This window comes from Pseudophryne corroboree, chromosome 7, assembly GCF_028390025.1.
Source record: "Pseudophryne corroboree isolate aPseCor3 chromosome 7, aPseCor3.hap2, whole genome shotgun sequence".
Lineage (NCBI taxonomy): Eukaryota > Metazoa > Chordata > Amphibia > Anura > Myobatrachidae > Pseudophryne > Pseudophryne corroboree.
Window position 1 is genome coordinate 503,441,817 of NC_086450.1, and position 17,024 is coordinate 503,458,840.

The 17,024-nt window shown below is 52.7% G+C and overlaps 1 protein-coding gene across 1 annotated transcript in view; it reads left to right on the forward strand.

The window, feature by feature from the left end:
• Window positions 1-1,044: 1,044 nt before the first annotated feature.
• LOC134945814 (phosphatidylinositol transfer protein beta isoform-like) overlaps window positions 1,045-17,024 on the forward strand; it is a 41,837-nt gene continuing 25,857 nt past the window's right edge. Inside the window, exons 1-8 of the mRNA XM_063935326.1 lie at window positions 1,045-1,171; window positions 1,517-1,547; window positions 4,270-4,415; window positions 5,123-5,214; window positions 5,337-5,344; window positions 13,731-13,805; window positions 14,030-14,113; window positions 14,202-14,279. Of these exons, the coding sequence (XP_063791396.1) occupies window positions 1,152-1,171; window positions 1,517-1,547; window positions 4,270-4,415; window positions 5,123-5,214; window positions 5,337-5,344; window positions 13,731-13,805; window positions 14,030-14,113; window positions 14,202-14,279 (534 nt within the window). The 5' untranslated portion in view covers window positions 1,045-1,151. The remainder of the gene's footprint in view (window positions 1,172-1,516; window positions 1,548-4,269; window positions 4,416-5,122; window positions 5,215-5,336; window positions 5,345-13,730; window positions 13,806-14,029; window positions 14,114-14,201; window positions 14,280-17,024) is intronic.

The following is a 17,024-nucleotide window of genomic DNA, read 5'->3' on the forward strand; positions in this document are numbered from 1 at the left end:
ATCACCATAAGGGTCCTACACACTGGCAGATAACACTGCACGATATGAACGTTCTCGTTCTATAATGAATGAGAACTCGTTCATATCGTGCAGTGTGGAGGCACCAGCGATGAACGACCCGCAGCCCCGTGCTCGTCAATCGCTGGTGCCCCGTCGCTTATGCATGCAGGCCAATATGGACGAGATTGTCCATATCAGCATGCATTGCTATGGTGCCGGGGCGAGTGAAGAAACTTCACTCCCCTCCGCCACCGGGTCACCCCGTCGCTTATGCATGCAGGTCAATATGGACGAGATTGTCCATATCAGCATGCATTGCTATGGTGCCGGGGCGAGTGAAGAAACTTCACTCCCCTCCGCCACCGGGTCACCCGTCGGCCGTATCTGCCAGTGTGTAGGGTTCATTAGGAAGATGTGTGCTGAAGATATAGGGGGGGGGTTATTCCGAGTTGAGGGGCTTAGGTGCTGGGGGTACTCATCGCAGCCGCTGCGGACCGCCCCCCGTTTGGTCCGGCCACGCCTGCGTTGGCTAGACCGCTCCCACGAAACGGCGGGCAAACGCCGCCGTTCCACCCAGCGACCACCTATGCCTGTCAATCAGGCTGAGGCGATCACAGCCCTGCTACGAACTTCGGCCGTCTGGCATGCCCCGGCGCAGTAGGGACCCGTTCGCTCGAGTGCGACAAAAAGCAGAGAGCGAACGGGTCAGAATGACCCCCATAGTTCATAAGTTTAAGATTTTTTGAAATATACATAAATGTTCAATGTGCTCCCATTATAGGCAATTGGCATTCCATTTCTGCAGAGCACAGTGTCATTCCTTCCAGTATGTCCCCACACGCCGCTCTGGCCCAGCACACAGCGCAGAGCACACAGTAAGCGGCTGACAGCCAGTGACAGCGCTACAGGAACCCCCCCTCCCCTGCCATCTTCCCCTTAGCAACCAGGCGCGCCCCTTAGCAACCAGCGCCACTCGCACGGACCCGCCCCCCCGCCCTCCGGGAAATGACGTCACCCGGCCGCCGGCTCCCTCTGCCCGGGCTCGGCAGCAACATGTGTCTCTCCTCCCCGTCTGGGCGGCCTGGCTTCCGGTTTCCGGCCTGTGTTCCAGGGGCTGCTGCTGCTGCTGAGGCGGAGGGAGGGAGGGAAGGATGGTCCTGATTAAGGAATTGTAAGTGCCCCCGGGGTATACCCCCGTGCCTGGGTGTGGCGGTGCCCTGATGGGGGCGGGGCCAGTGTCACCTGGGGCAGGGGGGGGGGGTAACATGACAGCAGCAGGTGGGTAGTGCCGGGGAAGGGTGACAGGGGCTCGCCGATGGACACCTAACCCCCACACTAGTCTGGCTGTGGATCCTGTGGGTGGACAGAGCATTATGGTACTTGTAGTTCAGCAGCTGAATAGCCCTTGTTGTTGTGGTGCTGGGTGGGCCAGTGCTGGCCATGGGAAGGTGACTTTTATTGCCGGCAGACATACCATGCTGTCATTCTTATATCATCTCTTTATTTCCCCCCACAGCCGTGTCTGCCTGCCTATATCTGTGGAGGAGGTAAGTGGCCCATCCTGACCCATCACAGCCACCCTGTGTGTGTTCCCCCCCCCCCCCCCCCCTTCCCTCGCCAGCATCTCCCCTCTCTCTCTCTCCCTCCCTTGCCTGCGCCGTGTCTGCCTGCCTATATCTGTAGAGGAGGTAAGTGCCCCATTCTGACCCATCACAGTCACCCTGCGTTGCCTTCTCTCTCTCCCTCGCACCGCGTTGCCTTCTCTCCCTCGCCCCGCGTTGCCTTCTCTCCCTCGCCCCGCGTTGCCTTCTCTCCCTCGCCCCGCGTTGCCTTCTCTCCCTCGCCCCGCGTTGCCTTCTCTCCCTCGCCCCGCGTCGCCTTCTCTCTCCCTCGCCCGCGTCGCCTTCTCTCTCCCTCGCCCGCGTCGCCTTCTCTCTCCCTCGCCCGCGTCGCCTTCTCTCTCCCTCGCCCGCGTCGCCTTCTCTCTCTCCCTCGCCCGCGTCGCCTTCTCTCTCTCCCTCGCCCGCGTCGCCTTCTCTCTCTCCCTCGCCCGCGTCGCCTTCTCTCTCTCCCTCGCCCGCGTCGCCATCTCTCTCCCTCGCCCGCGTCGCCTTCTCTCTCTCCCTCGCCCGCGTCGCCTTCTCTCTCTCCCTCGCCCGCGTCGCCTTCTCTCTCCCTCGCCCGCGTCGCCTTCTCTCTCCCTCGCCCGCGTCGCCTTCTCTCTCCCTCGCCCGCGTCGCCTTCTCTCTCTCCCGCGTCGCCTTCTCTCTCTCCCGCGTCGCCTTCTCTCCCTCGCCCGCGTCGCCTTCTCTCCCTCGCCCGCGTCGCCTTCTCTCCCTCGCCCGCGTCGCCTTCTCTCCCTCGCCCGCGTCGCCTTCTCTCTCCCTCGCCCGCGTCGCCTTCTCTCTCTCCCTCGCCCGCGTCGCCTTCTCTCTCTCCCTCGCCCGCGTCGCCGTCTCTCTCTCTCCCTCGCCCGCGTCGCCGTCTCTCTCTCTCCCTCGCCCGCGTCGCCGTCTCTCTCTCCCTCGCCCGCGTCGCCGTCTCTCCTTCGCCTGCGTCGCCTTCTCTCTCTATCTTTCTCCCTCGCCCGCGTCTCCTTCTCTCTCTCTCTCTCTCTCTCCCTTCCTCCCCCGTGTCTCCTTTCCCTCCCTCGCCCGCATCTCCCCTCTCTCTCCCTTCCTCGCCCACGTCTCCCCTCTCCCTCCCTCACCCACGTCTGCCTGCCTATATCTGTGGAGGAGGTAAGTGCCCAATCCTGACCCATCAAAGTCACCCTGTGTCTCCCTCGCGCTTCCCCTCTCTCTCTCTCTCTCCCTCCCTCACCCGCATCTCCCTTCTCTCTCTCCCTCCCTTGCCCGCGTCTCCCCTCTCTCCCTCGCCCGCGCCATGTCTACCTGCCTATATCTGTGGAGAAAGTAAGTGCCCAATCCTGACTCATCACAGTCACCCCGCACCAACTTCCCTTGCTCCCTCGTCTCCCTTGCTCCCTCGTCTCCCTGGCTTCCTCGTCTCCCCGGCTTCCTCGTCTCCCCTCTCTCGCTCCCTCGTCTCCCCTCTCTCGCTCCCTCGTCTCCCCTCTCTCGCTCCCTCGTCTCCCCTCTCTCGCTCCCTCGTCTCCCCTCTCTCCCTCGTCTCCCCTCTCTAGCTCCCTCGTCTCCCCTCTCTAGCTCCCTCGTCTCCCCTCTCTAGCTCCCTCGTCTCCCCTCTTCTCCCCTCTCTAGCTCCCTCGTCTCCCCTCTTCTCCCCTCTTCTCCCCTCTCTCGCTCCCTCTTCTCCCCTCTCTCGCTCCCTCTTCTCCCCTCTCTCGCTCCCTCTTCTCCCCTCTCTCGCTCCCTCTTCTCCCCTCTCTCGCTCCCTCGTCTCCCCTCTTCTCCCCTCTCTCGCTCCCTCGTCTCCCCTCTTCTCCCCTCTCTCGTCTCCCCTCTTCAGCTCCCTCGTCTCCCCTCTTCAGCTCCCTCGTCTCCCCTCTTCAGCTCCCTCGTCTCCCCTCTTCAGCTCCCTCGTCTCCCCTCTTCAGCTCCCTCGTCTCCCCTCTTCTCCCCTCTCTAGCTCCCTCGTCTCCCCTCTTCTCCCCTCTCTCGCTCCCTCGTCTCCCCTCTTCACCCCTCTCTCGCTCCCTCGTCTCCCCTCTTCACCCCTCTCTCGCTCCCTCGTCTCCCCTCTCTCGCTCCCTCGTCTCCCCTCTCTCGCTCCCTCGTCTCCCCTCTCTCGCTCCCTCGTCTCCCCTCTCTCGCTCCCTCGTCTCCCCTCTTCTCCCCTCTCTAGCTCCCTCGTCTCCCCTCTTCTCCCCTCTCTAGCTCCCTCGTCTCCCCTCTTTTCCCCTCTCTAGCTCCCTCATCTCCCCTCTTCTCCCCTCTCTCGCTCCCTCGTCTCCCCTCTTCTCCCCTCTCTCGCTCCCTCGTCTCCCCTCTTCTCCCCTCTCTCGCTCCCTCGTCTCCCCTCTTCTTCCCTCGTCTCCCCTCTCTCGCTCTCTCGTCTCCCCTCTTCTCCCCTCTCTCGCTCCCTCGTCTCCCCTCTTCTCCCCTCTCTCGCTCCCTCGTCTCCCCTCTTCTCCCCTCTCTCGCTCCCTCGTCTCCCTTCTTTCGCTCCCTCGCCTCCCCTCTCTCGCTCCCTCGCCTGCAGCTTCTCTCTCTCTCTCTCTCTCTCTCTCTCTCTCTCTCTCTCTCTCTCTCTCTCTCTCTCTCTCTCTCTCTCTCTCTCCCTCCCCCTCTCCCCCTCATCCGCGTCCCACTCTCCATTCCTCACCCTGTGTCCCCTCTCTCCCTCCAGTACCAGATCGGACAGCTGTTCTCCGTGGCTGAGGCCAGCAAGGACAACACAGGCGGAGGTGAGGGGATAGAGGTCCTCAAGAATGAGCCGTACGAGAGGGACGGGGAGAAGGGACAATACACCCACAAGATCTACCACTTACAGAGGTGAGTGCTGTATCTGAGACTCTAGAAGTGGCTCTGGAAGCCTGATTCTTAATGGATTAGTTTAGCCATGTAAGCATGCGCTGGTAAATGGTCACCATGACACTCGGTCAGTGGCTCCAGCATCTAGTATAACATACTATAACATCCAGCCCATCATTCTGCTATGGCGCTGAATCATGGCTCGCAAGCTCTTTATCACCAGGACGGGATAAATGGCGCATTGCGGGCAGCACGCGGCTGTTGTCGGGTAGACCATACAGTATATAATTATGTCACACTTTATTGGCAGTGATTTAATTCTGGCTTCCATGATGGGTTTGTAAACGACATAGTGAAAACTGACCTGTATGTGACAATGGGCCTAATTCTGAGTTGATCGCAGCAGCAAATTTGTTAGCAGTTGGGCAAAACCACGTGCACTGCAGGTGGGGCAGATGTAACATGTGCAGAGAGAGTTAGATTTGGGTGGGGTGTGTTCAAACTGAAATCTAAATTGCATTGTAAAAATAAAGCAGCCAGTATTTACCCTGCACAGAAACAATATAAGCCACCCAAATCTAACTCTCTGCACATGTTACATCTGCCCCCTCCTGCAGTGCACATGGTTTTGCCCAACTGCTAACAAACTTGCTGCTGCGATCAACTCAGAATTACCCCCAATATTATTTATTTCTGACTGGTCCACTCTCCCCCATCTCTTCTCACAGTAAAGTACCCAGTTTTGTTAAGATGTTGGCGCCTGAAGGGTCCCTGATATTTCACGAGAAAGCCTGGAACGCGTATCCCTACTGCCGGACAAGTGAGTGTTGGTGCGCTCTACCCTGTCCGATCTCTGTACCACCTACACGTAACAGTAACCATAGTAACGTGCGTCTCTGTCTCTCTTCCCTCCATTTACGGCTGATCTCCTGGCGCCCTCAGTTGTCACTGTGAGTATCAAGTGTCTGCACGTTTTCACCTTATTGTCTCTTCCGCCTCAATGTACTGTAACTAATACAGAAACCTGGTCACACTGCTCCACTCAACAGTGGACTTTTACGCCTGTGCAGATCACTATAATGGGTGCCCGCCGTCCTTCCTGAGTGGTGATGAAACATAGCTGTAGCGGATCCATGAGTGTGTTTTTTTATTTTAATAAATCATTTGATAAAACAAAATAAAGTTGTGTAACGGCTATACGAGCACTCTATAACAAAGAAACTTTCTGTTATATAAACTAAAGCTGGGTACACACCTGTACATTCACACTTTCAAAGAGATTTTACTTTCGGTTTCACTTTCGTTTTGGAGGTCCCACCACCTCATACACACCCGTACAATATAACTGGCCATCTTTGAACTCGCATACAGTATGTCTAAAATATTGGATAAAAGGACAGAAACGCAGCAGCAGGTTTAAGCAGTCATTAATTAGTATACAGTAGTTTCTGCTTCTGAAAATTGTGCAACTCTGTCCAAACATGGCTGTGCGGTGGGTGTAGTTGTTGCCTGGATCATGTACATGGTATTAGTGCAGTATTGTATGTATAAAAGTTCCTAGTCACTAGAATTAATTGTCTGATATCATATATTCTCCACGTTATGCAAGTTTGTAGAGAACGGGTTTTGATGTCACGATGTGTACAGAATATTCTCCATGTGTGGCCCCAGATGTAATGTTAGTCAGTGACTATCCTTGTTATCACTCCAAGGGTGGCGAGCTGCGATTTGTTCCGTACTGCGCAGAACCAGGGTTCTCTGTTACAATGTGAGATTTATTAACGTCACTTTCGGGCAAATCCTCGGACACTGAGTCACAGTGCATTGATAACTGGCTGCAGCGCTTGTTTTCCTCCATTCACGGTGACTTCAGTGGATGTCCGTCAGGTCTCCCGCAAATGTACAGATAATGGGGGTCATTCGGAGTTGATCGCTAGCTTCCGTTCGCAGCGCAGCGATCAGGCTAAAAATCGGCATTTCTGCGCATGCACCGCAGTGCGCACGCGCGACGTACGGGTACAAAGTCCTTTGTGGTTTTGCACAGGTTCTAGCAACGTTTTCATTCGCACTGGCGGCCGCTAGAAGATTGACAGGAAAGGGGCGTTTCAGGGTGTCAACTGACCGTTTTCAGGGAGTGCTTAGAAAAACGCAGGCGTGGCTGACTAAATGCTGGGCAGGTGTGTGACGTCAAAAGCCGTCCCTCCAACGTTAGAATCAACGCACACGAAGAGTAACTACAGGGCTGGTCTTGTTTTGCACACAATGTTTTTGCAGGCGCTCTGCTGCACAGGCGTTCACACTTTTGCAAAGCGAAAATACACTCCCCGGTGGGCGGCGGCAATGCGTTTGCACGGCTGCTAAAAACTCCTAGTGAGCGATCAACTCGGAATGACCCCCAATATATAGTAGATACTAATAATCCTTCTGTTTTATCCGCATCCTGACTGTTTGTTCAGTTTGGATGCATCTGGTTTTTGCTGCAGGACCTCAGTGAGAACCAGTTTATTGTGTTATTTATATTGGCCCTTACTTGGTTTTCCATTTCCTCGAAAGTATATTAGGGTGGCCAATCCTGGGATTGGCTGCATCTCAATGTGTCTCCCTGCCCAGCCCAGATAACTCACAGCAATCTAGACGGGAGGGAGGGTGGGGGACACTTCCTACGAGGTCCGGCGGCTGGGCGGGCGGCTGCGTAGCGTGACCTATGTCTTCACGTCACGCTGCGCAGTGCGCCGATCCGGAGCCAGGGTGAGGTGAGCAGGGGGAGCCGGGCAGCGTCTGAGCATCCTGAGAACGCTCAACGCTGCCCGGCATATAAAAAAACGAAATTGCTGGCCAATCCTGAAATCCCCGGATCCCGCCGATCCCGGGATTGGAAACCCTAAAGTATATATGGCAAATTATTGTGCTTTTATAGAGTGACCGCAGGAGGGTCAGTAAGTTTACTGATGGATGGAATAGTGTGAGGATAGAGGTCTTTATACAGTGACCTGAGTGACATCTAATTAAAAGACGATTGGCTGTGACAAGGGAACGCCAATCCTCCATCACATAATACATACTGAGCCTCTGGCGTTTCGCCCATATAAGAGAATGTTAGGCATTTTATGTGATGCTCTTTTAGTTTCCCTCTTGTTATGTGTTTTGATCTCCAAGCCAATCCCACCCGACCTGCCTCTAAGCCACACAAACTTGTCTCCCTTTACAAAGGTTGTCCTCTTTCTGCCACTATCTGACGATGCTTTCCCTGTTGCTACTGTGATGGTCTTTCATTCATCCCCAGACGTCTGTACACACATTGAAGGATCATGCTCCGGTTACGGCACATTCTGTGATCATGTATAATTTAGGAATTTGGGTGGAGTTCCACTTACCCCCCTCCTCAATTACTACTGAAACCAAAAGCTCCACCTTCAGCTTGATACATATCTCTCCTCATTACAGCACCATTGAACAGTTGTGTACAGATAAACACCTCTATTGCTGTAAGTAGCCTCAGCTTAAGGTTATGGGAAGAAACCGTTATTTACGCCTCGATTGTTCAGAAAGTATAACCTTAGTTTCTCTAACGTCCTAGTGGATGCTGGGGACTCCGAAAGGACCATGGGGAATAGCGGCTCCGCAGGAGACTGGGCACAAAAGTAAAAAGCTTTAGGACTATCTGGTGTGCACTGGCTCCTCCCCCCATGACCCTCCTCCAAGCCTCAGTTAGATTTTTGTGCCCGAACGAGACGGGTGCAGGCTAAGGGCTCTCCTGAGCTGCTTAGTGTAAAAGTTTAAAGTAGGTTTTTTATTTTCAGTGAGACCTGCTGGCAACAGGCTCACTGCACCGAGGGACTAAGGGGAGAAGAAGCGAACTCACCTGCGTGCAGAGTGGATTGGGCTTCTTAGGCTACTGGACATTAGCTCCAGAGGGACGATCACAGGCCCAGCCATGGATGGGTCCCAGAGCCGCGCCGCCGGCCCCCTTACAGAGCCAGAAGACTGAAGAGGTCCGGAAAATCGGCGGCAGAAGACGTCCTGTCTTCTATAAGGTAGCGCACAGCACCGCAGCTGTGCGCCATTGCTCTCAGCACACTTCACACTCCGGTCACTGAGGGTGCAGGGCGCTGGGGGGGGCGCCCTGAGACGCAATAAAAACACCTTTTTTGGCAAAAAATACATCACATATAGCTCCTGGGCTATATGGATGCATTTAACCCCTGCCAATTTTTCCATAAAAAAGCGGGAGAAAGGCCGCCGAGAAGGGGGCGGAGCCTATCTCCTCAGCACACTGGCGCCATTTTTTCCTCACAGCTCCGTTGGAGGAAGGCTCCCTGACTCTCCCCTGCAGTCCTGCACTACAGAAACAGGGTAAAACAAGAGAGGGGGGGCACTAAATTGGCATATAAATATATACAGCAGCTATATTAGGGAAAAACACTTATATAAGGTTATCCCTGTATATATATAGCGCTCTGGTGTGTGCTGGCAAACTCTCCCTCTGTCTCCCCAAAGGGCTAGTGGGGTCCTGTCCTCTATCAGAGCATTCCCTGTGTGTGTGCTGTGTGTCGGTACGTTGTGTCGACATGTATGAGGAGGAAAATGGTGTGGAGGCGGAGCAATTGCCTGTGTTAGTGATGTCACCCCCTAGGGAGTCGACACCTGACTGGATGGTCTTATGGAAAGAATTACGTGATAGTATCAGCACTTTACAAAAGACTGTTGACGACATGAGACAGCCGGCAAATCAGTTAATACCTGTACAGGCGTCTCAAACACCGTCAGGGGCTCTAAAGCGCCCGTTACCTCAGGTCGATACAGACACAGACACGGACACTGACTCCAGTGTCGACGGTGAGGAAACAAACGTATTTTCCAGTAGGGCCACACGTTACATGATCACGGCAATGAAGGAGGTTTTGAACATTTCTGATACTACAAGTACCACAAAAAAGGGTATTATGTGGGGTGTGAAAAAACTACCCGTAGTTTTTCCCGAATTAGATGAATTAAATGAGGTGTGTGATGAAGCGTGGGTTTCCCCCGATAAAAAACTGCTAATTTCTAAAAAATTATTGGCATTATACCCTTTCCCGCCAGAGGTTAGGGCACGTTGGGAAACACCCCCTAGGGTAGATAAGGCGCTCACACGCTTATCAAAACAAGTGGCGTTACCGTCTCCTGATACGGCCGCCCTCAAGGAACCAGCTGATAGGAAGCTGGAAAATATCCTAAAAAGTATATACACACATACTGGTATTATACTGCGACCAGCAATCGCCTCAGCCTGGATGTGCAGTGCTGGGGTGGCTTGGTCGGATTCCCTGACTGAAAATATTGATACCCTGGACAGGGACAATATATTATTGACTATAGAGCATTTAAAGGATGCATTTCTATATATGCGAGATGCACAGAGGGATATTTGCACTCTGGCATCAAGAGTAAGTGCGATGTCCATTTCTGCCAGAAGAGGATTATGGACGCGACAGTGGTCAGGGGATGCGGATTCCAAACAGCATATGGAAGTATTGCCGTATAAAGGGGAGGAGTTATTTGGGGTCGGTCTATCGGACCTGGTGGCCACGGCAACGGCTGGGAAATCCACCTTTTTACCCCAAGTCACCTCGCAGCAGAAAAAGATACCGTCTTTTCAGGCTCAGTCCTTTCGTCCCCATAAGGGCAAGCGGGCAAAAGGCCACTCATATCTGCCCCGGGGCAGAGGAAGGGGAAAAAGACTGCAGCAGACAGCCTCTTCCCACGAACAGAAGCCCTCCCCCGCTTCTGCCAAGTCCTCAGCATGACGCTGGGGCCTTACAAGCGGACTCAGGCACGGTGGGGGCCCGTCTCAAGAATTTCAGCGCGCAGTGGGCTCACTCGCAAGTGGACCCCTGGATCCTGCAGGTAGTATCTCAGGGGTACAAATTGGAATTCGAGACGTCTCCCCCTCGCCGGTTCCTGAAGTCTGCTTTACCAACGTCGCCCCCCGACAGGGAGGCGGTATTGGAAGCCATTCACAAGCTGTATTCCCAGCAAGTGATAATCAAGGTACCCCTCCTACAACAGGGAAAGGGGTATTATTCCACGCTGTTTGTGGTACCGAAGCCGGACGGCTCGGTGAGACCCATTTTAAATCTGAAATCCTTGAACACTTACATATAAAGGTTCAAGTTCAAGATGGAGTCACTCAGAGCAGTGATAGCGAACCTGGAAGAAGGGGACTATATGGTGTCTCTGGACATCAAGGATGCTTACCTCCATGTCCCAATTTGCCCTTCTCACCAAGGGTACCTCAGGTTTGTGGTACAGAACTGTCACTATCAGTTTCAGACGCTGCTGTTTGGATTGTCCACGGCACCCCGGGTCTTTACCAAGGTAATGGCCGAAATGATTCTTCTTCGAAGAAAAGGCGTCTTAATTATCCCTTACTTGGACGATCTCCTGATAAGGGCAAGGTCCAGAGAACAGTTAGAGGTCGGAGTAGCACTATCTCAAGTAGAACTACGACAGCACGGATGGATTCTAAATATTCCAAAATCGCAGCTGATTCCGACGACACGTCTGCTGTTCCTAGGAATGATTCTGGACACAGTACAGAAAAAGGTGTTTCTCCCGGAAGAGAAAGCCAGGGAGTTATCCGACCTAGTCAGGAACCTCCTAAGACCAGGCCAAGTGTCAGTACATCAATGCACAAGGGTCCTGGGAAAGATGGTGGCTTCTTACGAAGCGATTCCATTCGGCAGATTCCACGCAAGAACTTTTCAGTGGGATCTGCTGGACAAATGGTCCGGATCGCATCTTCAAATGCATCAGCGGATAACCCTGTCCCCAAGGACAAGGGTGTCTCTCCTGTGGTGGTTACAGAGTGCTCATCTCCTAGAGGGCCGCAGATTCGGCATTCAGGATTGGGTCCTGGTGACCACGGATGCCAGCCTGAGAGGCTGGGGAGCAGTCACACAGGGAAGAAATTTCCAGGGCTTGTGGTCAAGCATGGAAACGTCACTTCACATAAATATCCTGGAACTAAGGGCCATTTACAATGCCCTAAGTCAGGCAAGGCCTCTGCTTCAGGGTCAGCCGGTGTTGATCCAGTCGGACAACATCACGGCAGTCGCCCACGTAAACAGACAGGGCGGCACAAGAAGCAGGAGGGCAATGACGGAAGTGGCAAGGATTCTTCGCTGGGCGGAAAATCATGTGATAGCACTGTCAGCAGTGTTCATTCCGGGAGTGGACAACTGGGAAGCAGACTTCCTCAGCAGACACGATCTTCACCCGGGGGAGTGGGGACTTCACCCAGAAGTTTTCCACATGATTGTGAACCGTTGGGAAAAACCAAAGGTGGACATGATGGCGTCCCGCCTCAACAAAAAACTGGACAGATATTGCGCCAGGTCAAGGGACCCTCAGGCAATAGCTGTGGACGCTCTGGTAACACCGTGGGTGTACCAGTCAGTGTATGTGTTCCCTCCTCTGCCTCTCATACCCAAGGTACTGAGAATCATAAGAAGGAGAGGAGTAAAGACTATACTCGTGGCTCCGGATTGGCCAAGAAGGACTTGGTACCCGGAAATTCAAGAGATGCTCACGGAAGACCCGTGGCCTCTACCTCTAAGAAAGGACCTGCTCCAGCAGGGACCATGTCTGTTCCAAGACTTACCGCGGCTGCGTTTGACGGCATGGCGGTTGAACGCCGGATCCTGAAGGAAAAAGGCATTCCGGATGAAGTCATCCCTACCCTGATCAAAGCCAGGAAGGATGTAACCGTACAACATTATCACCGTATTTGGCGTAAATATGTTGCGTGGTGCGAGGCCAGGAAGGCCCCTACAGAGGAATTTCAACTGGGTCGATTCCTGCATTTCCTGCAAACAGGACTGTCTATGGGCCTAAAATTAGGGTCCATTAAGGTTCAAATTTCGGCCCTGTCAATATTCTTCCAAAAAGAACTAGCTTCAGTTCCTGAAGTTCAGACGTTTGTCAAGGGAGTACTGCATATACAGCCTCCTTTTGTGCCTCCAGTGGCACCTTGGGATCTCAATGTAGTTTTGGGATTCCTAAAATCACATTGGTTTGAACCACTCACCACTGTGGACTTAAAATATCTCACATGGAAAGTGGTAATGCTGTTAGCCCTGGCTTCAGCCAGGCGTGTCTCAGAATTGGCGGCTTTATCCTATAAAAGCCCTTACCTAATTTTTCATACGGACAGGGCAGAATTGAGGACTCGTCCTCAATTTCTCCCTAAGGTGGTTTCAGCATTTCACTTAAACCAGCCTATTGTGGTGCCTGCGGCTACTAGGGACTTGGATGATTCCAAGTTGCTGGACGTAGTCAGGGCCCTGAAAATATGTTTCCAGGACGGCTGGAGTCAGAAAATCTGACTCGCTGTTTATCCTGTATGCACCCAACAAGCTGGGTGCTCCTGCTTCTAAGCAGACGATTGCTCGTTGGATTTGTAGTACAATTCAGCTTGCACATTCTGTGGCAGGCCTGCCACAGCCAAAATCTGTAAAAGCCCATTCCACACGGAAAGTGGGCTCATCTTGGGCGGCTGCCCGAGGGGTCTCGGCTTTACAACTTTGCCGAGCAGCTACTTGGTCAGGGGCAAACACGTTTGCTAAATTCTACAAATTTGATACCCTGGCTGAGGAGGACCTGGAGTTCTCTCATTCGGTGCTGCAGAGTCATCCGCACTCTCCCGCCCGTTTGGGAGCTTTGGTATAATCCCCATGGTCCTTTCGGAGTCCCCAGCATCCACTAGGACGTTAGAGAAAATAAGAATTTACTTACCGATAATTCTATTTCTCATAGTCCGTAGTGGATGCAGGGCGCCCATCCCAAGTGCGGATTGTCTGCATTACTTGTACATAGTTATTGTTACAAAAATCGGGTTATTGTTGTGAGCCATCTTTTCAGAGGCTCCTTCTGTTATCATGCTGTTAACTGGGTTCAGATCACAAGTTGTACGGTGTGATTGGTGTGGCTGGTATGAGTCTTACCCGGGATTCAAAATCCTTCCTTATTGTGTACGCTCGTCCGGGCACAGTATCCTAACTGAGGCTTGGAGGAGGGTCATGGGGGGAGGAGCCAGTGCACACCAGGTAGTCCTAAAGCTTTTTACTTTTGTGCCCAGTCTCCTGCGGAGCCGCTATTCCCCATGGTCCTTTTGGAGTCCCCAGCATCCACTACGGACTATGAGAAATAGAATTATCGGTAAGTAAATTCTTATTTTTGCTCCTGGTAGGTCGCTGACTCGTGGTTCGACCTTAGCTAGAGAGAAACGCGTTGCACCTAAGCCTTTTGGGAAAATCACTGCCAAGCTTTCCTGACTTCCGTCTCTTTTCTCTGTAGAATGAATACATGAAAGACGATTTCTTCATCAAAATCGAAACGTGGCACAAACCAGACTTTGGATCCCTGGAAAACGTGAGGAAATTATCTATTCTACAACATGTTTACCAAGATTATAATCTGAATAGTAAGAGTCTGTCATACGTTTCCCAATCCATTCCGCTGTCGTACAGTTAGCAGAATGTGGACACATTTAGACCCCCAGAGTTTGATACATTTTGTGGAATGAAACGCGGAAATGAACATTTAATGATTGAATCTCGGGCCACAATTCCTAAACCCGTCACTTTCTCGGACAGGTACACGGATTGGATGCTGAGACATGGAAAGAGGTAGAGATTGTACCGATTGACATTGCGGATCGCTCAGAAATCTCGGAAGATGTAAGTACAGTTGGTGTCTCGAGGTCAGCTGTCTACACTCCTGGCGTGCGAAGGTTCGTTAACCCGGATTTGCGCCTTCTGTCCTCAGGATTACAAGCCAGAGGAGGATCCTGCAACTTTCAGATCAGAGAAGACAGGGAGAGGCCCCCTAAACCAGGATTGGATGGTAAGATTAGCTGGATGAAGCCGTATTGTGCGTGACCTGGGTCACTCCTAACGGGCCCTGTCTCTTGTCTGTATAACCTAGATTGATGTACTCTTTCCTCCCATTGGCCCTCATTCCGAGTTGTTCGCTCGCTAGCTGCTTTTAGCAGCATTGCACACGCTAAGCCGACGCCTACTGGGAGTGAATATCAGCTGTGCAGAATTGCGAACTAAAGGTTAGCAGAATTGCGAATAGAATTGCGATTAGATATTTCTTAGCAGTTTCTGAGTAGCTCGAGACTTACTCTGCCACTGCGATCAGTTCAGTCAGTTTCGTTCCTGATTTGATGTCGCAAACACACCCAGCGTTCGCCCAGCCACTCCCCCGTTTCTCCAGACACTCCCGCGTTTTTTCCTGAAACGCCTGCGTTTTTTCACACACACCCATAAAACGGTCAGTTTCCGCCCAGAAACACCCACTTCCTGTCAATCACACTACGATCACCAGAACGAAGAAAATTCTTAGTTAAGCCGTGAGTAAAATACCAAACTTGTGCTAATTTACTTGGCGCAGACACACTGCGAACATTGCGCATGCGCAGTTTGCGACTTATCGCACCGATGCGAAGAAAAGGAACAAGCGAACAACTCGGAATGAGGGCCATTGTGCTACTTTTTCCCGAGCGAGCGTTCACTTGCTGTGGGCTAGGGACTTAGGGTTAGTGTTTTAGCTAAGTATATATAGGGGGAGGGGGGGGGGTGATTCAGACCCGATCGCTGCTGTGGATTTTCGCACAGTGGGTGATCAGCAATAGACTGCGTATGCACCGCAATGCGCACGCGCGTCAGCAATCAACAACAGGCATCACCGGTCAGCGACAGGATGGTGCGAAAATTCCAATCGCACAGCCATTCACAAACTGATTGACAGGAAGCGGACGTTTGTGGGTGGTAACTGGCCATTTACTGGGAGTGTCAGGGAAAACGCAGGCGTTACCAAGCGTTTTCAGGGCGGGTGTGTGACGTCAGCTCCGGCCCCGATCAGCCTGTTCTCATTGCACTGTAGGAGTAGGTCCTGGGCTACGCACAGACTGCACACACAGGAAATCATTCACTGGTGAGTGAGGTGAGAACGGATTTGCAGCTGTCCGCTGACTGAGGGATATTTAGCAGCTCGGAGTACACATACGATCGCACACTTGCACGGCGAATATACACTTCCCTTGGGCGGCGACTATCTGATCGCAGGGCTACAATTTTAGCAGCCCAGCGATCAGGTCTGAATCCCCCCCATTGTGTATGTGTGCACATCTTTACTCTTTGTAGGTCTTCCTATAAGCAGGCCGGCCACACACACACACACACACACACACACACACTAGAGAAACAGAAAGGGGGCGCTCTATAGGGTGCATACACAAAAACTTATTGTCAATATATTTATGTACCAATGTTTTTTTTTCTCTGACGTCCTAGTGGATGCTGGGGACTCCGTAAGGACCATGGGGAATAGACGGCTCCGCAGGAGACTGGGCACAATTAAAGAAAGATTCAGGACTATCTGGTGTGCACTGGCTCCTCCCCCTATGACCCTCCTCCAGACCTCAGTTAGATTTCTGTGCCCGGCCGAGCTGGATGCACACTAGGAGGCTCTCCTGAGCTCCTAGAAAGAAAGTATATTTTAGGTTTTTTATTTTACAGTGAGACCTGCTGGCAACAGACTCACTGCAACGAGGGACTAAGGGGAGAAGAAGCGAACCTACCTAACTGGTGGTAGCTTGGGCTTCTTAGGCTACTGGACACCATTAGCTCCAGAGGGATCGCACACAGGACCCGACCTCGTCGTCCGGTCCCGGAGCCGCGCTGCCATCCCCCTTACAGAGCCAGAAGCAAGAAGTGTCCGGAAAATCGGCGGCTGAAGAGTTCTGTCTTCTCCAAGGTAGCGCACAGCACTGCAGCTGTGCGCCATTGCTCATCATGCACACCACACACTCCGGTCACTGATGGGTGCAGGGCGCTGGGGGGGGGCGCCCTGAGCAGCAATATTAACACCTTGGCTGGCAAAACTGACACCATATATAGCCCTAGAGGTTATATAGGTGTAAATTACCCCTGCCAGATTTACACAAACAGCGGGAGAAAGCCCGCCGAAAAAGGGGCGGAGCCATCTTCCTCAGCACACTGGCGCCATTTTCCCTCACAGCTCCGCTGGAAGGATCGCTCCCTGGCTCTCCCCTGCAGTCCTGCACTACAGAAAGGGTAAAAAAGAGAGGGGGGGGGCAATAAATTTAGGCGCAGTATATATAATACAAGTGTTATATAGCGCTCTGGTGTGTGCTGGCATACTCTCCCTCTGTCTCCCCAAAGGGCTTTGTGGGGTCCTGTCCTCTGTCAGAGCATTCCCTGTGTGTGTGCTGTGTGTCGGTACTGCTGTGTCGACATGTATGATGAGGATAATGATGTGGAGGCAGAGCAAATGCCTGTGAATGTGATGTCACCCCCTGCGGGGATGGACTTATGGAAGGAATTACGTGACAGTGTCAGCTCCTTACATAAAAGGTTTGACGACATAGGACAGCCGGCTACTCAGCTTGTTCCTGTCCAAGCGTCTCAAATATCATCAGGGGCTTTAAAACGCCCGCTACCTCAGATGGCAGACACAGATGTTGACACGGATACAGACTCCAGTGTCGACGACGATGAGACTAGTGTACCTTCCAATAGGGCCACCCGTTACATGATTGAGGCAATGAAAAATGTATTACAC